Source organism: Betta splendens, chromosome 11 (genome assembly GCF_900634795.4).
Source record: "Betta splendens chromosome 11, fBetSpl5.4, whole genome shotgun sequence".
NCBI classification, from domain to species: Eukaryota; Metazoa; Chordata; class Actinopteri; order Anabantiformes; family Osphronemidae; genus Betta; species Betta splendens.
In genome coordinates, this window is record NC_040891.2 from 6,685,791 (window position 1) to 6,704,939 (window position 19,149).

Sequence of the window (19,149 nt, forward strand, 5' to 3'; positions counted from 1 at the left end):
TACCTGGGTCAGATGATAAATCTGCTTGCATTTTTTTTTTTTTAACAGCACCAGCGGAGCAGAAATGTGCGGGTTACACTGCGTTCACGTCGGTTAATATACACAGCGGGTCAACGCATGAGGGAGCACACATGCCCAGCCCTCCCGTCCACCCACACACAATCTATTTTTCTCTGTCTCCTTTAGTTTAGTTGAACTTTATACATATAAATATTTGCTGGAAATAGTTTGGTTATACAATGTGAAAAAGGCAATATATTAACAGCTCGCGGTGAATAGTGCATAATATTATAGGATTTAAACCACCGTAGGGTAATCGTGAAGTAAATTTCTTATTAAAGTTCTGAGTAATGACTTTTATTCCACCTTAAGGCAACAATTTGGCCTTTTGGGAGATGAGCTTACTTGGAAACATCAAAGCTACACCTAGCAGCTGGTTAGATTAGCTGAGTGCAGTGACTAAACACTGCTCTGTCCAGAGGAGGACAAACAAGCCAACAACAGCACCTCAATACATTCTGTATCGTTAGGCATTAGACTGATGGCCCAGCAGTGGAATCACGTCACTCATTAATAATAATAATAATAATGATAACTGATAAAAATGTTAAATAGTTACATTTAGATTTGTTCCAAAAGGTCAGCGGTAGGACAGACAGATCCACTGTTGGAGCAGGACTATGTGTAATAATATTATTATAATAATTATTAGACATAGTCCTATTATAGTATTGCAACACTGCTTTAAAGGTATCTCCTTGTCATGTGTCTATGCCCACAAATAACACATCTCATAAAGAGCGACGGGGAGTAGAACAGTAGTGGAGCAACACGGCCTAGACTCTGGTCTGCTTCACTGGTCCTGAACACAACCATTTCATCTGTTAAGCCAGCAGGGCAAATCAAGTGGTCTTTATTAAAGTCGCTTTGATGGATTCACCCCTGGCCTCCCCCCCGCTGTGATCTATTGCCTGTCCAGCCCTTGGAGGTCGTAATAAACTTGTTTAGCAATGGGGTCACTGCTTGCAAGCGCAGCATGTGTGTGTTGGTGTGTGTTCGTAGGGCATGTGTGCTTTTAGAATATGCACCTCGAGCCTGTCATCACTGCCAATGTGTTGGACTGTCCACCCATAGCTGCTGGCGCTGAATTCACTGGCGATGAATCTGAAATGCGCCATATGTTTACACAAACATTTACTACATAAGTAAGTGGCACAGCTTACTGTGTACTGTATAGTTGATAGAAAGCTCCAAATGCTCCAAAAAATTTTTCTTTAGTTTTTATATGACACCGACTTAAACAAGGAAGATGAGCTCAGTGTACAGTCCATTACTCTTATGCAATTGTGCTAGATTTGCAAGAGACAGAAATTGATAGTAGTAGTTGAAATGGACAAAGAAGAGGTGTTCACTATTCTGTCAATCCTTCAGTCAGTCATCACAATAATTAGCAGACGTCAGATTGAAGTCTGACTGACATCCTCATCTATTAGGTAGCGGCGGCTGCTGTCGCCAGCGCACACCGGCAGAAGCGAGTCACTGTTAGCCGAGGTGAACTCCGTTTGCTTTTCTAATGGGCACCACAGGGAGCGCTTTTATTGGATAATTCATCAGATCGATGCTGCACGGCGGTCCTCCATTGACTTCCTGAGTCCAGCATGTGTGTCTCATTGGAGTTTTTGTATACAGGGAAACAAGCACCTGGCACTGTGGTTTAAAGCACCAAAGATTACACAGTTGTTCTTTTTTTTACAGATTTACAGCTTTGTTCCCAGATGTTACTGCAACTGTTACATGTTTGGAAGGAAATCACACCGATGAAATTATATGACTTTTTATGAGTAAAATCCCTTACAACGTTTTTATGAGAGGTGTGACAAGAAAGATTCAGGAATGCTTTACTTTGAAAATCCCTTAGGAAAGTCCAGCAAAGGTTAAGCCTGCTGTGTTTGTTCTTTGTGACATTGTGTTATTACAAATATAATATATTGAGGTTACTGTAGGGTAGTTAATAGTACTGTACAGTACATCCAAAAATCATTTAGAGGAAAATGGACACATTTTAACTTTAGATTATTTCAAACTCTAATTTTGTAAACTATGCAAAAAGGCTGTAGCTACAGTATAGGTCACGTTGATTTATTTCACAGTAAACAATCACACAAATATAAAAAAAATAAGTGTTGCAAAAATGTGTCTCATTATTTGCCGCTAAGCTAACATCTTTTTCTTTTTCTCTCTCACCTAGACTCTTTTATCGAAATATATTTTTGGCACGCACAGTATGTTGTTATTTTTGCATTAATTTATCAGGAACTGAACTGAACCACAGTAATTTGCAGTAAGTCTTCACATACTGTAGTCAGGCATTTGCTCAGGAATCTCTCTAAGATGTCCAGAATCTCTTTGGTGTTTGTCATATTCATCAAGAGTGACTTGTATTATGTGACTTGATTCTCCGAATGAGCCTGGTCCTTAGAAGTTTGCAGGTCGCACCATCATGGTTGTCAGAGTAGCCACTAGATTTGGACCCTTCCAGTAGTACCACTTGATGGCATTGTAGGGAATCACGCTGGATGAGGCCGGGTAATATATGCCATTCAGGTTGGATGGACTACAGGCTCCAAACCACCAACCTGGAGGGAAGGAAATGTGCCAAGTAAGTTAAAGGCAAAAGTCAGAATTAATTGAACGAAGGCCCATGAAATATTACACATGTACAGCTGTAAGTCAGCATGAACGCTGTAGTGGCTCGGCGGGAAAATGAAATGCACTTTGGGTAATTTACAGGGGGTGGATAGACGTGTTATAAGGAGAGACAGATTAAGACGGGGCTGAGTGAAGCAGCCTACCTCCAGATGCTAGCTGTGCACACTTGCAGGTGCAGCGGTCGTTGTCTCTGTCCTTGGTGCTGAACTGGGTGCCAGTTTGGGCGAAGCTGCTGGTCCGTCCTGCTGTGCCACTGAAGCCCTCAGCGTGAAGACTGGATTTGGAGAGAGAAGAACATGAATTTTAGCCAGAATGCAGCCACAGGCGTTGATATTGATTATTGACGGTTAAGATGAGGAGCCAGGCTTGTTGGGATTGACTTAGTTAGTTTGGACAGTTTCATCATCTGCTATATTGGTTGGTTGTTTTTGGACACACCTGACAAAAAGAAAGGATCAATTCGGCTTCACTATTGCAGCTCTGTATATTTGCACTGTGGGATGTCCTGTATTTGTGATATGTTCTGTACTTTTGCCTCACATATGAGAAATTAATGAGAAATACAAATTATCCTCTGTACATATTCACATTCTGAAGTCAAAAGACAATACAAACAATGAAATACGACCTTTATATTTAGGCCAATGCATCATTTCATCACCTTTTCAATATAACTTAATATTTGCTTATATCTAATGTGTTTACCTTCGTTTCCATTATTGCCAAGCGTCGGCATAAAAACTCCAAGAACTCATTATTTTCCGTGCTGTGCTCTGTGAAACAGAATCACCGAAAGAAAACTCTGCTCAAGTTAAATTGATTTGCTCAATTATTCTCTCACAGTGGCTCTCGCAACGTGGAGTGTGCGTCAGTGTTTGTGCGCTGGTTGGGAGAGAGTGGGTGAGGGGGGGTCAGCCCTGCCGCCTGGCCTTTCCTCTGCCCTGTCATTCTGTCTAGTTAGTACCAGACTGTCCCCTGAGCCGCGTGACCCCCCTGTATGGCAGAGGGCACGGCGTCCACGGAACAAAGTGGAGAATCTTACTCTCGAATGTGTAAGTTCACAGGGCACGTTCGGCCAGAGGGGAGCTTGAAACGACAGTGCTGGGAATAATGATGGAGGAGCAAGAGGGGCTGGAGCTCAGTGATACACGAGGGGATATTTTGTTGGACAACTTTTTGATGTGAATAAAATTATGTAAGCAAGTATTGAATTAGATGGGACATCAGCCCACAAGACAGCACATCCTCTTCCAAAGAGTGCCCTGTGGACTGGAGGAGATTAAAAATCCTCCAGCTCTCCAAGACGACATCTAGCCAAGACTTCCAGATGTATTAGTTCAGCTATTCCACGCTCACCCTCGCCACAGACCACGGACTAATTCTTTTCATGGCAGCTGTCGTTTAATATTTTTATTACATTATTTGATGACAAATATACTGTTACATTAAAAGAGAGGTGCACCACCGGTTTTAACTCCAGAGCAGCTTTTCTTGGCTCCGTCACAGGGGAAAGTTGTCTGTCACGCTGATGATTAATGTACGAATAATGTTTGCGGGTTTTGGGTGAAGACCTCCAACTTGCTGCCGAGTGGGATTGATTTGGCTGACTGGCCGCATAGCACCACAGGCCTGGCTTGGGATTTATGATAGAAACCCACAGATGAAGCCGGAGTCGTCAGCCCGCTCTTAAAACCGGCACATTGAACTAGTTAACGTTAAGCGGCACATGATGTCATAGGTAGCGAGCTAGAGAGGTGATTATATCCGTTCAGGTGTTTCACCTCACACAGTGTCGCCCGAAGCAAAATTGTGAAACATTGAATTTCTTCATGCTAATTATGTGGAACAAACTCAGGCAAATGCAATCCGCTTCACTATTAGGCATCTTGGAAAGACGCCCACATTTACATATGATCGTGATTTGTCATCTTCCGCCGCATCAGCCTTCATAAACATCCACGCGACGAGAGCGAGTGCCTGCGACTTTATGTGAAATCTGAGGCGATATTTTGGGACACAGGTTATTTCTGTCTGTTTCGGAGGGAGCTCAGCTTCATATAATCTTGGTGGAGTTGTCAGTTGCCAGCGCGGAGCAGGTTTTGTCAGCGGATGTGCTTCCTTTGGGGGGGGTTCAGGGGCAGCGGTAGCCGCAGTGATGGGAAGAGAAAAATGGAAGCGGACAAAAGTGGCCGCGCACCCTCCACTGAGCTTCTCGTTCTCAATGACTTTCTTTCAAGCGGTTCGAGTGGCTCCTTCAATTCAGTGCTGAAATAAAGCTCAGGGAACGAGAAAATGAAAAAGAATATGAACTGTTGATAACGGTTCCTAATCTGCCATGATGAGACTCGACTAAGAGTATTACTGCCTTGCATTATGCCCTTCACAATAGAAGGCTCCTATTATAATAATTTACTGAAATGAAGCGTCTTCATTATAGTCCAATTTCTGATGAAGTGAAAGAAAGTACTTTTGGAAGTTGATCTGCACCATTATAAGACAGAAAGTTCTTCATGTTGAGTGCTGAATAGGTGATACTGCAGGTTTGGAGGTCACCTGTAGTTGCTTTCCTCTCCATCGATGTAAAAACGATCGTAATGCGAGAAAGCCTCGTTCCCCTCCCTGTCCTTCAGCTGGATGTGCAGGCTGTATTCCTGGGAGCTGGTCAGCTTGTGGATGATATCATTCCCCAGCCAGTGTTCCCCAGATGGCTCTCCAAAGCCCTGGATTGAACACAAAGACAGAGAACAATAGCACAAAAAATGGAGGGGGAGATTTTACCAGCAACCTGCCAAGTGCTTTTGGAGTTAATGTGAAAACAGACCTCTATTTAAGTCACATTTATCATACTGATGGCCCAAGACAGTCCAGTGAGTTTCTGAAGTGGAACCCTTCAAGTCCCATATTCATTGTAACATTCTATCAGTGCTCCATCTACACAAGCAACATTTGCAATAAGATAGAAACTGATCCGCTGCTTATTTTTAGAGCTCGACATGAGCCCTTGTCCATGTTTGGCAATGGATAACAACAGCTAATACTCCCTATTATACTGCATACCAAAATAGAAAACTGCGGCACTGAATGAAAACAGACGCAGTACAGTGGTGACATGCAGCACACACGCGCTAAAGGAAGGGGATCCAGTGTACACATCTTACAGAAGCTGACACAAACACAGGCTGTATGTGTGCAGACTGATAACCTGTAGGCTGTTATTACATTTCCAGAGCTGACTGGAGAATAACTGCGTGACTCATACACAGGTACGCGCACTCGCACTCTCTCTTATTGGTCCCAAGTGAGAGCTAATATATAGCGAGAGCCTCGGAGAATTCATCATTTGACCACCAGGCCTGAGTGCAACATTTAACTAAACACATTTTACAGAAGCTACACAGTGTTTTGTCCTGGGTCCTGGCTGCAAGTGTGCAATTGTTATAGTATCTTCCATCTACAGTGGCCCTCTGTGCCCCCATGCCCCGACTGGAGCCAAATATTTACCATCCACTTGAAAAAATGTTGTTCTCGAAAGCGTTTTTTTTTTCTTCTTTCCTCCTGCTCGTTTGTTGTCAGTGAAGCGGTGCATTTTATTTCCAATCCAAGCTGTGGCAATTGATTTGTTGGCGTGGGCGAGAGACAAATTGCTACTTCGCTCAATCAAAAACTCAAACTAGACTCGCTCATTCGCCGAGCGGGTAATTTGACACAGTTCAAAAGGCTCACAGACATATGTTTTTGTCTGTTTAGTCCCACTTCAGCCAAACTGGAGCAACTTCAGAGTGTAGCGCATCCAGTTTGTGTTGTGGAAATGTTCGTACTTTCATCACCTCGCCCATTTCCCTATGCAGAAAAGCTATTTGATCCTGGAAATGATCACAGGGAGCAGAGCAGTAGGTCTTTCAAACGATGCATGTGCTCATGCATCGTTTGTGTGTATGTGTGTGTGTGTGTGTGTGTGTGTGTGTGTGTGTTTCAAAGAGTGAGGGCAGGTGCAGTAACGCGAGAGGTGGTAGAAACACAGGGAAAGCCAAATACAACTGCAGGTCACGTGGGCCTGCAGGCTGGACAGTCTCCCATGCATCTCTGTGCCAAACCACCTGTCGGCAGGTTTTGGGACCTCTGCTCTCCCCTCCAGTTGATCACACTAACAGCACTGGTAACCACAGACCCTCTGTTAAACCTACCCACTTAACTCACCAGTTTGTAGTCCTTCCACCCACGATAGAAGTCAAGCGAGCCGTTGTGCCGATGTTGGAACACCGTCCACCCGCCACCTCTGGTTTTCATATCACAGAACACCTGTGGACAATAAATAAATTTGCTTAATTAATAGTTATTAATTTAAAGCAACAAACCGTGTGGCCCAAGGTTTCACTATGGCACATGTTTGACTTTCAGCAGATAAAGACCCATGATTTATATCATAGCGTGTTTCAAACCATCTGACAAATGTACAGTGAATCCAATATGCAGTCTGTGCCTGCTACTGTGGGGATTGCCTGTTTGGAGCAGTGGAATACTCCACTGTGTTAACCCACTAACCGTCATTTGGTGCTAAATAATAAATCACTCTGGGCTTCTTGTCTGGGTTTGGGAGACATTAGGTAGTAATTTACAAGCTACAGTGTGACATACAGTAGATATTTTCCAAGTTAAATTATCTGTAATACTTGTGTATCTGTACAGTATGTATCGGTCAGGATGTTTGACCCTGAAATGTACTTCTACTGGAAATATTCACCTACAACTACCATTCAAAAGTTTGGGGTCACTTAGAAATGTCCTATTTTTGACAGCAAAACACTGTTTTTTGCAATGAAGATAGCTTCAAACTATTCAGAAATACACTGTATACACTGCCAATGAGGAAAATGACTGTTTTAGCTGCAAATAGCAACTGCAAAATATTTTTTAATGCAATATCTACATACAGTGCACTGTACTGTATGGAGGCCCAATCCCAGCAACTATCACTCCAGTGTAATGTAATGGTTCAATGTGTCTGCTCATTGCGTCAATAGGCCAATGGGGATTACCAGATTACCTCAACAAATGAACAGCTAGAAAGCCAAAGGTCTGCAATGCTGTAATTGCTGCAAATGAAGGATTCTTTGACAAGAGCGAAGTTTGAAGAAAGAGTTATTATTTCAAATACGAATCATTATTTTACCCTTTTTAATGTCTTAACTATATTTTCTATTGATTTTACATCTCATGGTGTTAATAAAAGTGTGACTTTTCATGGAACTCACTGTGTGGGTGTCTGGGTGACACCAAAGTTTTGAACATATTTCTAGAATTTTAGAAATTAATTCCTAAGCCCTGATTGTAGTGATGTAATAATGATCTACATACAGTATCAGAATGAAAAAATCAGTTTGTCACCACAAGTGATTCCAGATTCATTTGATATTTACAGTGATTTATTCTAAAATGTGATGTTTTCATTAAAACAAATCTTCCACCTTATTAATTTAGGTTCATAGTTTTTCATTTTGTGCTCAAATCCAAGCGTGTATGTCAGTACATTTATTGAATTTAATTTGATTGATTGATTGATTCATTCTGACATTCAACACGTAGCAACAGAGCGTTGAAACACTGTGGTAGTGTCTTGTGGTTTGATGGATACCTTGGAAGCCTCCGCAATGGGGGGGGGGAGCCAACATTTTACACTGTCACGCAATAATATGACCCAGGTGGAAATGAAACACCAAAACATCAGAATGTTGTCTCGTCCCCTGGAGTTGGGGTCTAGGAGGTTTTTGGTTACACTCATTGTTTTGATTTACTTGGCTGCACATTTGGTTGTAGGAAGACATGTTAAGCCGCCGTACGATTTATGTCACCTCACATTACAGACATCGTCTCTACAACCTGTGGTGCGGATAATTGCTGATGAAACTCTATTGGTTTGCTTGGCTAGCCGCTTGCATATCATTCACGCTCCCTGAACTGTGGTGCCGGACAGATGCTGGTACTGTATGTGAGGGTGGGGCAGGACGAGCTGGGTTGTAACACTGCAAGTGACTCAGTTCTGCTATGAATGAAACAAGAGTTCCCAACTCGTTCCTGGCATAGCAAGGCTAAATCAAGGTCAAAATGTACTTAGCTTCTTCTACCTCAAAAACAGAACTGATTGACAATGCTGTGATTATCCTCTGGCACATTAGGTCAATGACCAGGTCCTAAAAGCCCAGTCTGAATACAAAACAAGTTCTAGAAAATAAGTTAGATTCCAAATGTGGTTGTTACTGTTATTTAGACCATATTCATACAGTAATACATACTCCAAATTCATTCATTAGGCAGCAAGCAGTCACTTAGATTAAAAAAAAAAAAACTCATATCTGACATCTTGATTTTTTTAAAAGCTGTCAATGTCTAGATGTCTCATACAGCCAAATGTACAGTTCACACACATGCACGTGTCTTTTGGTTCTGGTCCAACGGTGAAAAACCTGCTTAAAAAAAAATAGGGCAGTTTGTATCTGCCCCACTTTTTTACGCAGCCACCCAGCTCGCCGGCCACATTGGAATTAGATGGCGTAGATTGAAAGCAGTAATAATTTGGAGAGGACTAACTTGCATCTGTGGAAATGTGCGTTGGCCCCAGTTGGCAGGAAACACATGGCACCAGTGTCTAACACCTGGCCGCCTCGCTCACAGGAAATGAAGGGGAAGAACAGGGGAAAACAGAGGCGCTGGGAGATTATGCCGACCAGTAAACGGGACAGAGCATGAAGGATAACAATAACATGTTTCAGTGCTATTGTATCGTTGTTGTCTTTGTATGGTCGGACAGGGAAGGTCTCAGCCGTGACTACTAGCTGTGAGTCAGACAAAGGATTTCCTGCTGCTGGATGCCATGGTTGAGTTGGCATGTGCTAGCTACTTCAGGTCAGCGGAGGTTCCTCTTAAGCTTTTCTGACTTTGCATTCAGCGGTGCACACGCATTGACCGTGAAGCCTGCAGGGTCTGATGCCGTAATGCTCATTATTATAACCCTGTGTTGGATTTACAACCTCCATATCAAAGCCTTGCGCGTTACCGTCACATGAAACTGCTTCATCCCCCGGTGCTTTAAAGATATAGGTTTTGTTTGTGAGGGCTTTATGCAGACGGGGCATATTGATACAAGTGAAATGATGTGAGTGATAGAAACTGCAAGATGCAAGAAAAAAATTCCTTCAAAGCTTTATTACCTTGACAGTCTGGGTGGAGTTAGGAAGACGTATGCTATATATTCCACTCTCTGTCGCCCCGGAACGCAGGATCTCTGCACAGTCCCTGAAACTAACCGGCTCCTCCGCTGGCACGTTGGAGATTTCTGCAGAGACATGCAAGCATGTGCTTACAGATGGCATCCTTATGGGGGTTTGCACACAGCCCCTAACCCCATATGTGAGTTCTCTTGTAATGTTAAGCTCTGGCTTGAACCTGCAGTGTGTGGAGTGCATGCATGTGTGTTTGTGTGTGTAGGAGAATTACAAGCTGCTCTCCATTATGTTTATCTAGTGAAATGGCATTTTTTTATTTAAACAAATCATGTTTTTTTGCATAGATAAATAAAATCTTTCAGTCAGACCTACCATTGCAGTGTTTGACCATAGCCAACAGCTGCTGCACAGTGTCCGTGAGCATGGCCTGCTGTCTCTGAAGCAAGGTGCTGTTGAGCGTGGAGCTGCCCAGCTCTCCCTGGAGCTGACTGACCAGTTGACTTTGACTCTCCAGTAGCTCTTGAAGCTGCTGCTTCTCCCCTTGCAGGCCCTGCAGCTCCCTCCCATACCGAGCCTCCAGCGCTAAGAGCCTCTGTTCCAGAAAACTGTCAAAGAGAAATACCCACTGAGCGTGGAACTGGCTTAAAAAAGCCTCTATGTACTTATTTATGCTGGAGAAAATAACAATGTGAGGACAGAATACTGGATTATATGGAGGTTGAAGATATAGAGTGTGGGGGTGGTTGGAGAATGTGTGCATTCAGCGTTTACCTGTCACAGTGGGGGGTTGCACAAACTGGCACATTTGCATGAAGATGACTAATATAGATCAGCAGCAAAGTCTCACCGGGCCCATAACACACCTAAACACCTATACTGCAGCAGCACGTCGAGATTTGAATGCTAAGCCCCTTGATGATACCCATAAGGAAACTGGGAAACTGTGTGTGTGTGTGTGTGTGTGTGTGTGTGTGTGTGTGTGTGTGTGTGTGTGTGTGTGTGTGTGTGTGTGTGTGTGTGTGTGTGTGTGTGTGTGTGTGTGTGTGTGTGTGTGTGTGTGTGTGTGTGTGTGTGTGTGTGTGTGCGCGCGCGCGCGCGCGCACACACACACAACACACAACATCTTACTTCCAAATGAAGACCATAAATCGTGGAGCCTGATCTTTACAGCTCTGACTAACGACTGTGCAGCAGTTATTTACTGAAACAATCCCGCCACCCAGATTGAACAAGCTGCCTCTTAGCCACGCGCACGTGCGGCCGCGCCGCTAAACGTGTCTCTCCAATATCTCACTTAAGGCATCAGCTCAGTGCACGGCCTGGCAGCGGAGCTGAATCAATGCTAATCATTTCTAACATCACTTCCATTTCATATTCGCTTTGCGGGAGAACACTCAATGAAAGTGGCAAAGCGAGTTAACTGATTGTTTTTCATCGTGTGTATTTTACAGGGCAGAGCGTTGCAGTAAAACAGCATAATAATTTTTAAACAGTTAGAGGGAGTTGACAAAACAAATGTGGTATTTTGGCACGCACAGCATCCTGCACCGTAAAACTGTAATGCCTATGATCCTGTGCTATTTATTGTTATTGTAATACATATTTTGCCTTAGCCTGCTTTCCTTCAGTCTGCATAGTGCTACTCTTCCTGCCAATGCTATTTCACATGTAAAGCCTATAAAAACAAACATGTCTTTTGGCTCTTTTAGTTTGGCATCAGTTAAATACCTGGATCTGTGCCCTAAACGCTGAGAGGGCTAAGGACTCAAACCAACATTGTACTTAGGTCCTTTTCATTCCACACCTTCTTAGTTCCTTGTGTCCTGTGATGGTCTTTACCCTTCTCAAGAGTTCATCCGTTTATTTACATGTCACAGTCATGCCACCAATTTGAGGGACGAGGGCCAGAGGGCTAAGCAGGGCCAGATGTGTAACAGGTGTTAGGACAGTGTTTCCTCGGTCTCAATAGATACAGATGGAATGACAAACAACCAGGCACAAAGAGAGAAAACACCTGCTGAGCACCGTGTCCCCCGCTGGCCATCGCCTGACCTTGTGTTCCTAGAGAGAAGAATGGGGAAACCCCTCCTAACTAGCAAACACACACACACACAGGCTTACACAATAGCCGTGGTGATGTCATTAAGTGCCCAGTGCGTATTATCAACATATTCATCTCCAGTTGTGATAGGAGGAGCCCTGCATGTACGTTACAGTATGCAATGCTGATCATTGTGTCTTGCCAAATGGTGATGTGGCCTTTTCCTGTGGTTCACAGGAAGACGAGTGTTTTCATGTTTCCTACTGAACAAAAAAAACTGCTGAGGAAAAGTTGGTAGCACCACCACCTAAAACGGTCTTGAAAATCAACAGGCCAAATATACTTACATTAGCGGAGTGTTTTAGGTGCTTTTGACTGGGTGTACCCACCTATTTTTATCACTGAGGCGTGAGATCTCCTGGGTCTGCAGGAGAATATGCTTCTCTAGCCGGTTAGTGAAGAGTGAGTACTCGAGCAGCTGGATTTCCAGGCGACTTGTCTGATTCAACACCTACAGATGGATAAAAACAGTAGTATAACTCCAAGTCCAGGTAGAAAGGCAGATCAAAGTGTTGATGCGGGTGGCAGATCGGACGCCGGGGTTGTCTGCCATCTGAATTCAGGAGAGAAACCCTCTGGGACAATCGGTGGCACATTGCACATCACCAGGCTCCTAATGTTCATTCTTTGATCTTACAATGAAAACTTGTGCAAGAATTATCTCATGCACACCTGCGGCATTGATGTTTTGAAGCTGCAGATGAAACAGCCGTTTCATCAGCACAGTTATTTGTACAGGTTGCAGCTTAATATTAACTTTGATAGGAGAAATAAAAAGGACCAAAACAAGCCCAATCTGTAATAACAGCTCTGTGGCATGATTGAAGACACATCTGTGTTGTGCTACTGAGCTTTATGTTTTAATTGGCTTGTTGTCAGACACCAAGCTCAACTCTGTGTGTCAATCAGAGCCTGTAGAACCAAATACCAGCTGCTTTACAGCAGCAGCCGCCGCCACCTTTGGGCAGCGGGTTACATCTGATTTACATTTAATTAAGTGTGCAGCAAGTGCTTCTCAAGTGAAATCATCTATTTTCGCATGGGTGTGATCGCGGCCATCTCTAATTTGGATTGGCTGCAAACGGGCTCCTCCAGGCCTTCTCGGTGGTCTCACCTGGGTCTCGACGTCTGTCAGCTTGCGGGTCTGCTCTGCCGATTGGCTGAGAAGGTTCGTTCCCATCTCAAGCATGGCAGCTGTCTGGGTGTGCACGGCGGTTCTCTTCATTTCCTCCATCCCAGAGCGCACATTCTCCTGGATGAAGTTCTCCAGCTGTGACGAGAACAAGCAGACATAATCATATTTTAGTCGTATTTTCTATGTGTCCGCTGAGCATTTGATGCACTGTTGAAAGATCAGCCTTAGATGCATCTGGTTTTGGCAGGGACTGTGATGAAGCTATGGGGTCCAGTGCCTCCAGGGCAGCTCTAGTGTTTCATCACTTTAGTACCATCCATTCATTTACCTTTCAGCTGACTTCAGACAAATATCAAACATTAATAAAATTTACTATAAACAGTACACGTATATTCAAAGAGTCTGACATCTCCATATTCATGTGCTCAGCTTCAGAGATAGTCGCATGTTCTCTGCAATTCATCAAAAGCAGTTGCAGAAGCCCATCTTATGTTAGAGCAGGAATAAAATAGCATGGCATTCATCTTAGTCTAATAAATGGATTTTCACATTATTGTGGTCAGCTCGAGCAAACAGCATCTGAAGGACAAACTCTGCATTGTCCGCTATGAATGGTGGAATGCTGTTTGACATTTAATGGGCAACGGCATGTGAAGTAGAATATCGAAGGACATTAATATTAATGACCGTTCGGATCAGACTTTGCTCGTTAAACCACATGACTAGAAAATGAGGCCTCCGAGGAGAAAGCATTGGAAATGATCTAGCTAATGAGTGGCTATCCACCAAAATCAACGAGAGCTCAAATGAGACTACAATTGTTTATTTTTTCCAATACAAATGCCCATTTCACAGAGGAACAGGATTATGATAATAAAGTGCCACTACAGATGTTTTCAATTTTTAATGAAGTGCGGAAGTCCTGCTCCGAGTGGGCAAACAGAGATGAATGTGCAATTAAACTGTTTGCCTGCTAGTAATCTTTTTCTCTTTGTCTCCTACTTGATCTCACTCGGTAATTCCTTATTTCTTAGAATCTCTGTCTGCCTCAGCAGGAAAGACCGCAAAGAAACTTTATAATGAAGGTTATGAAGAGATTCCAATGTGGATTAAAGCCAATGCCAAAAGGAAGAACCAAAGATCCGTGTTTTATAATCAGCATTGCCTATTGAAGCCACCATAAGTCGCCATCCAGAAGCATCTAGCATCTTTCTGTCATGCAGGTCACTCCGGGGGTCTTGATACACTTCATCCCCCACTGTCAGCTGAATTAATTGATGCTGTGTCACACGCAGCCCCAGAAATCCCACACGGGCCGTTGCTTAATTCTGTCTCATTTTGTCTGAGGGGAGGGGCATCTTAGGGGTTGTAATGTATCACCTGATATATTAAATGTGGAACTAGATGTTGATGATGATGATCCACTAGATGAAGACAGACGCATAACTTCGGCCAAATGAATCCACTAGAGGTTACCATGAGAACATGTTTGTCTATTAGGGTAAGAGTCAATCAATGTTCAGACCAATGAGGTGGAGAAAAGGGTTGCGTTTTTAAGGAAAGGTCAGGAAATGGAGTACAGCAATATCATATGAGTTACGTGAGGGGAATACTTAACTATTGACTAAATGAAATATTACTTGGCCTAGTAGTGGGGTCAATAGGGTCACCCTAGCCTCGTACATTTATGTGCAGTATTGTGCATTATCATAATCCACACAAGCTCCTAAAGCCACTAACGGTCGCACGCTCACATTCCCTTTCACGGACCCATAACATAAAGGCTAGGCGGGGGTGGTGTTGAGAGACGGCACAAACAAAAACAAAACACAGCCACTAGATTCCTCTTTGAAATGACAAAGAACATCTCTCTTACATGGATGCAGTCTTTCAGATTAGTGTTCACTGCCGCGTTTGTGTGTAAGGGGGTGTGTTTCCTCTCAGGAGGATTGTGTGGAAGGCTCCCAGGAAGGGTCACGGAATCCCAAGGGAGAAACGGCCTCACGCACGCACTCACGCGAAAATGCTGCAGAGTCTCTGTGGTTTTCTTCCTGTGTTTGTGTGGAGAACCCACCTACTGTGCAATCATTTATGCATCACTATAGCCTAGTGGGGGCAACTTGCTGAAAGGTTGGATCTTTGTGCTCATTCCAGATGTTGTGTGGAGTAAACTTGGCAACGGAGCAAAATATGTGTCAGCAGAGCTCTTTCTGTAGATGGTGAGGTTTAAAACTGCATCTCCTGCATAACAAGTGAAATAACATAGATGGTTTAGAGAGAGTGGAGATAGATGACTTGAAAATAAGACTTTTGTGTTCTCCGATTTAGCCTTTACTTAGACTGGATGCATGAATAATGTACTGTGCACATAAATCAAAATGTACACTCACTATCTCTGTCTCTCAGATACAGTACATGCATGCAGCAAGGCCTCATGGGAGGCCGCCTATGAAAGCTAGGTCTTCAGTTCATAGACTGAGCATCAGACAGACTAGGCACAGGGGAATAGAGTGAGCGTGTTTTCATATGTGCGCTTCCGACTGAGTGTCGGGGGAGCGTGAGCGAGACAGAGTTTGAGATCTGATGGTCGATGAGTCGAAGGTGCGAGATGAGACACATTCATCATCCCGGAGCTGCGAAACGGTTCAGAGAGAAGTGAAGGAGAGGGATGGAGAGACAATTTTGTGGTGAGTGAGGTTGGGAAGTGCGGGAAGAGCTTTGGCATTCCGACGGCCAACGTCAACACTCAACACCGGAGGATTAGTATAGGCAGTGTAATATGCAGAGGTGAAGACGACAATAGAGAGATGGGTGGTGTCTGTCCTAGACAATGGCACAACACTGATTCTGCAGCCTCATGGCCTTTGCAATGAAAGCGCCATTGTAACGTAAATTTCATTTTAATTTGCCACCATTCAGACGTTGCGCAAGCTGCCGAGTTTTTGCCGAGATCATCGGAGTCAATCGTCAAATCTCTGCAGACGTGTTGCCTGTGGGAAGAGATGCTCATTTACACGGTTTGAGAGTGCGAAGCGTATTTTGCACCGTCTGATATTAGCAAGGCAAGTTCATCTTCCCCTCGCATGCAATGGGGAGTTCAGCATCCCAATGGTCTTAAACACAGTACGGACGCAGACGCGTTGCCGTGGAGATGGATGAAATACGTGTATGCAGCAATATCCAGGAAATCCCTGCTAAGCCCTGAACTTATCAATAATGAAGGCTTGTCAACAGATGTCATCAGACAGTGAACTATGTGGTCAGCCCGGGACTCCTTATTTATTGTAATATTATACTTTTTCACTAAGTTTGCTACTTTTTAAAGTTTATATACAGGATGGATTTACTCTGGCATGCTCACCTTCTGAAGCCACTGTGTGTTGTTCTCCATGGCGCTCTCCAGGCTCTCTAGCTTCGTCTCCTGCCAGGAAGGCCTCTCCTTTTGGGCCTTGACCTGCTCAGACTGACTCCTGTCAGGCTCCCCCTCGGCTGGGGAGTCCCTCTGGAGGGTGTTGGTGACCTGGAAGTCCTTCTGGGGACGGCAGTGCTCCACCTCGGGCAGGACGAAGGTGTAGCTGCAGGGGCCGTGCTGAACGTGGTGCCGCTGGCGCTCCGAGCCAATCGCGGCAGCCGGCAGGTAGGCCAGGTAGACAAGGGCCAGGGTCAGCAGGCGGTCCATGTCAGGGGGAGGAGGGGAGGGGGAGGGAGGCAGGCGAGGGGGAGAAGAAGGTAACTCCACCTGGCGGAGGACACGAGTGGGTCAGGTGTGCTTCCCCTCTTCCTTGTCGGCGCCTTTCCCTTCGCAATCTGTGACCGTCGTCCTCCTGTTTGCCCTCTCACTGTCTCTCTCTCTTTTGGCTGCTCTGCCTCTTTTTGGCCGTCGCATCCAGAAAGTCCTTGAGCCCAGTGTTCCTCGTGAGTGCAGACAGAAAACACACACAGGAAGAGGGGATTGCTTCCTATTGCACCTCCGACACCGAGCCAGCTCATGCAGCACCGTCCAGGAAACCAGCCGCGGACCTCCCTCCCACCGTTTCACCTCTTCTGAAAAGTTGCTTTCCTCACCGCCTGCTCCTCAAGCTGCTGGAGTCCATGTGCTGGTCTGCAGCGGAGGGGTGGAGTGCAGAGTGCCCTGCTTCAGGATGTTGGCTGAAGTAGAAAAGCTCTTAAAGTACGTGGAGGGAGAGAGTCCACACAGTCCCTTCTCTCTTTCACTTTCTACTTCACGCTCCCAGTGCTGCAGTTACTGCAGGGGATTAGAAGAGGAAACAAAAACTGCTCACTGCCCACCACACAAGCCAAAACTGTGTCGGACAAGTTTTTGCTCCCTCCCATTCTCTCTCCCTCTCTCCCTCTGTTTGCTTTACCAGCAGGACCACAGTGCAGCATTGCAACAACATCTAGTACAGGTTGTAAAAAGTCTGATCATTTGTTATGGAAAATCTGTTTGGTTTGGGACAACCTCCAGCTCTTCCTGAAAGTTTGTGAACCCACTAAAATTAACCGATCACAATAACTGTGACCGAAAACATAATCAGATAAGTCCTAAAGGTCCTACTGCAAGAAAATGTAACCAGTTACACTTTATTTGCTGTGGAGAAAGATCCAATTTAAATACTGGCAAGAGCAGATGCACCAGTAACAAACCTCGCCTCTAGAAATCACATTACGAGTTCGGTAAGAGTCAGAGGAAGATTGTGTTTCAGCTTAAATTCAATACAGACGCTGTGTCTAAGGGGAAGTTGGATTTGTCTATTTATTAGGCCAGCCCTCAGTCTCACCATGGCCTTAACTCAGTGCTGAGTCCTGAATCTAAACAGAGGAACTGCATTCAAAAATCGGAATGTCCTACAGCATGACTGAATATTTCTGTTGAAATAACATTAAATTCATTAACTGTGAAATATTATTATTATATGTTGACTGAATGTAAACAAAACCATAATCACAGCTGTGTTTGCTTCTGGAAACATCAGCTTTAGGTGACAGGCTTGTAGTAACTGCTGTAATCCCCTTCTCTCATACATTGACTGGATGTTTCTGTGCTGATCAGCCGTGCACGTCGACTTGGAGAGATTTTATTTCTTTGAACAGAATCTCAGAGCTACAGTAGCAGCTTCAGGTTCACAACCCTGCAACAGCATCAAGGTCAGAACACTGACTCTGAACCTTGCAGCTCTCATTGATGAACACTGTTATTATATAAAGTAAGTGACTATATAAAACAGTAGGAACCTAGAACATAAAATATTAATCAGGAGATGCTCATTTCCTCTAAATGCAGCTTATTTTATTGGGGCAGAATGGGTGTGTAAAGCATATGGGAGATAATTTTTATTCCCCGGTGGTCTCATGGTAACGTCATGAAGTAAAACATGACAGTTCGGGAAACTTGGCAAGGGAAGGAGTTTTTGAGCATAACAAGCGTCCCAAACCCACAGCAAAATCAAGACAAGAAAAGGTTAAAACCGATTTGAAATACACTCCCAGGTTATGTCAGAATGGGCGATAAAGCACCAAAAGCCCTTCACTGGACAGAAATCTCTTCACAAATTTGTACAAGGCCGTTCTATCTATCTATGGTGCCATATAATGGTGGCTATACAGAAATCTGAACCGTTCGACAGACAGACCTATAAAATGCTAGAAATTACACTTGTACTGCTCTTCTTGAATAGTTACAGTATGAAACCTTTTTATATTGTTACTTCTGAGGGTCTTTCACTCATTCCACACGTTTAAATACCTTCCACTTCTTCCAGCTACTCTAGGATTTCCTTCATGTCTCTGCCATTTTCTGGCGCTCCAATATACATCCTCCTCCGCCTCCCTCCGTGCTCTAAAGACCCAGTCGGCACTACAGCACACCTCGTCCTCTTAATCAAAACCTGTAATTGCGTCGTCACAGCAGGGTGCCACACTAACTTCCAGTAGATTTTGCTTCCTCTCACTGCTCTCCCGTGACCATGTAAGTGCCACTGACT

The 19,149-nt window shown here is 44.2% G+C and overlaps 2 protein-coding genes across 9 annotated transcripts in view; one reads left to right on the top strand and one right to left on the bottom strand.

The window, feature by feature from the left end:
• Window positions 1-19,149, top strand: part of col9a2 (procollagen, type IX, alpha 2) — an 86,991-nt gene that overhangs the window by 42,553 nt on the left and 25,289 nt on the right. The gene's annotated exons all lie outside the window — the stretch shown is intronic.
• On the bottom strand, window positions 1,819-17,489 carry angpt2b (angiopoietin 2b). The gene is made up of 9 exons (XM_029167231.3): window positions 16,527-17,489; window positions 13,145-13,300; window positions 12,360-12,481; window positions 10,302-10,534; window positions 9,915-10,039; window positions 6,907-7,008; window positions 5,263-5,429; window positions 2,853-2,983; window positions 1,819-2,636 (listed from the first exon to the last, which is right to left on the bottom strand). The coding sequence occupies exons 1-9, from the start codon at window positions 16,842-16,844 to the stop codon at window positions 2,476-2,478; spliced, it is 1,515 nt and encodes a 504-aa protein (XP_029023064.1). The 5' UTR covers window positions 16,845-17,489; the 3' UTR covers window positions 1,819-2,475.

Coding starts and splice junctions, on each gene's coding strand:
- angpt2b (XM_029167231.3), bottom strand. CDS start 16,844: ATGGACCGCCTGCTGACCCTGGCCCTTGTCTACCTGGCCTACCTGCCG. Junction 2,984..5,262: donor GGAGAGGAAAGCAACTACAG/GTGACCTCCAAA, acceptor CTCCAAATCCAG/TCTTCACGCTGAGGGCTTCA. Junction 2,637..2,852: donor TGCACAGCTAGCATCTGGAG/GTAGGCTGCTTC, acceptor CCTTCCCTCCAG/GTTGGTGGTTTGGAGCCTGT.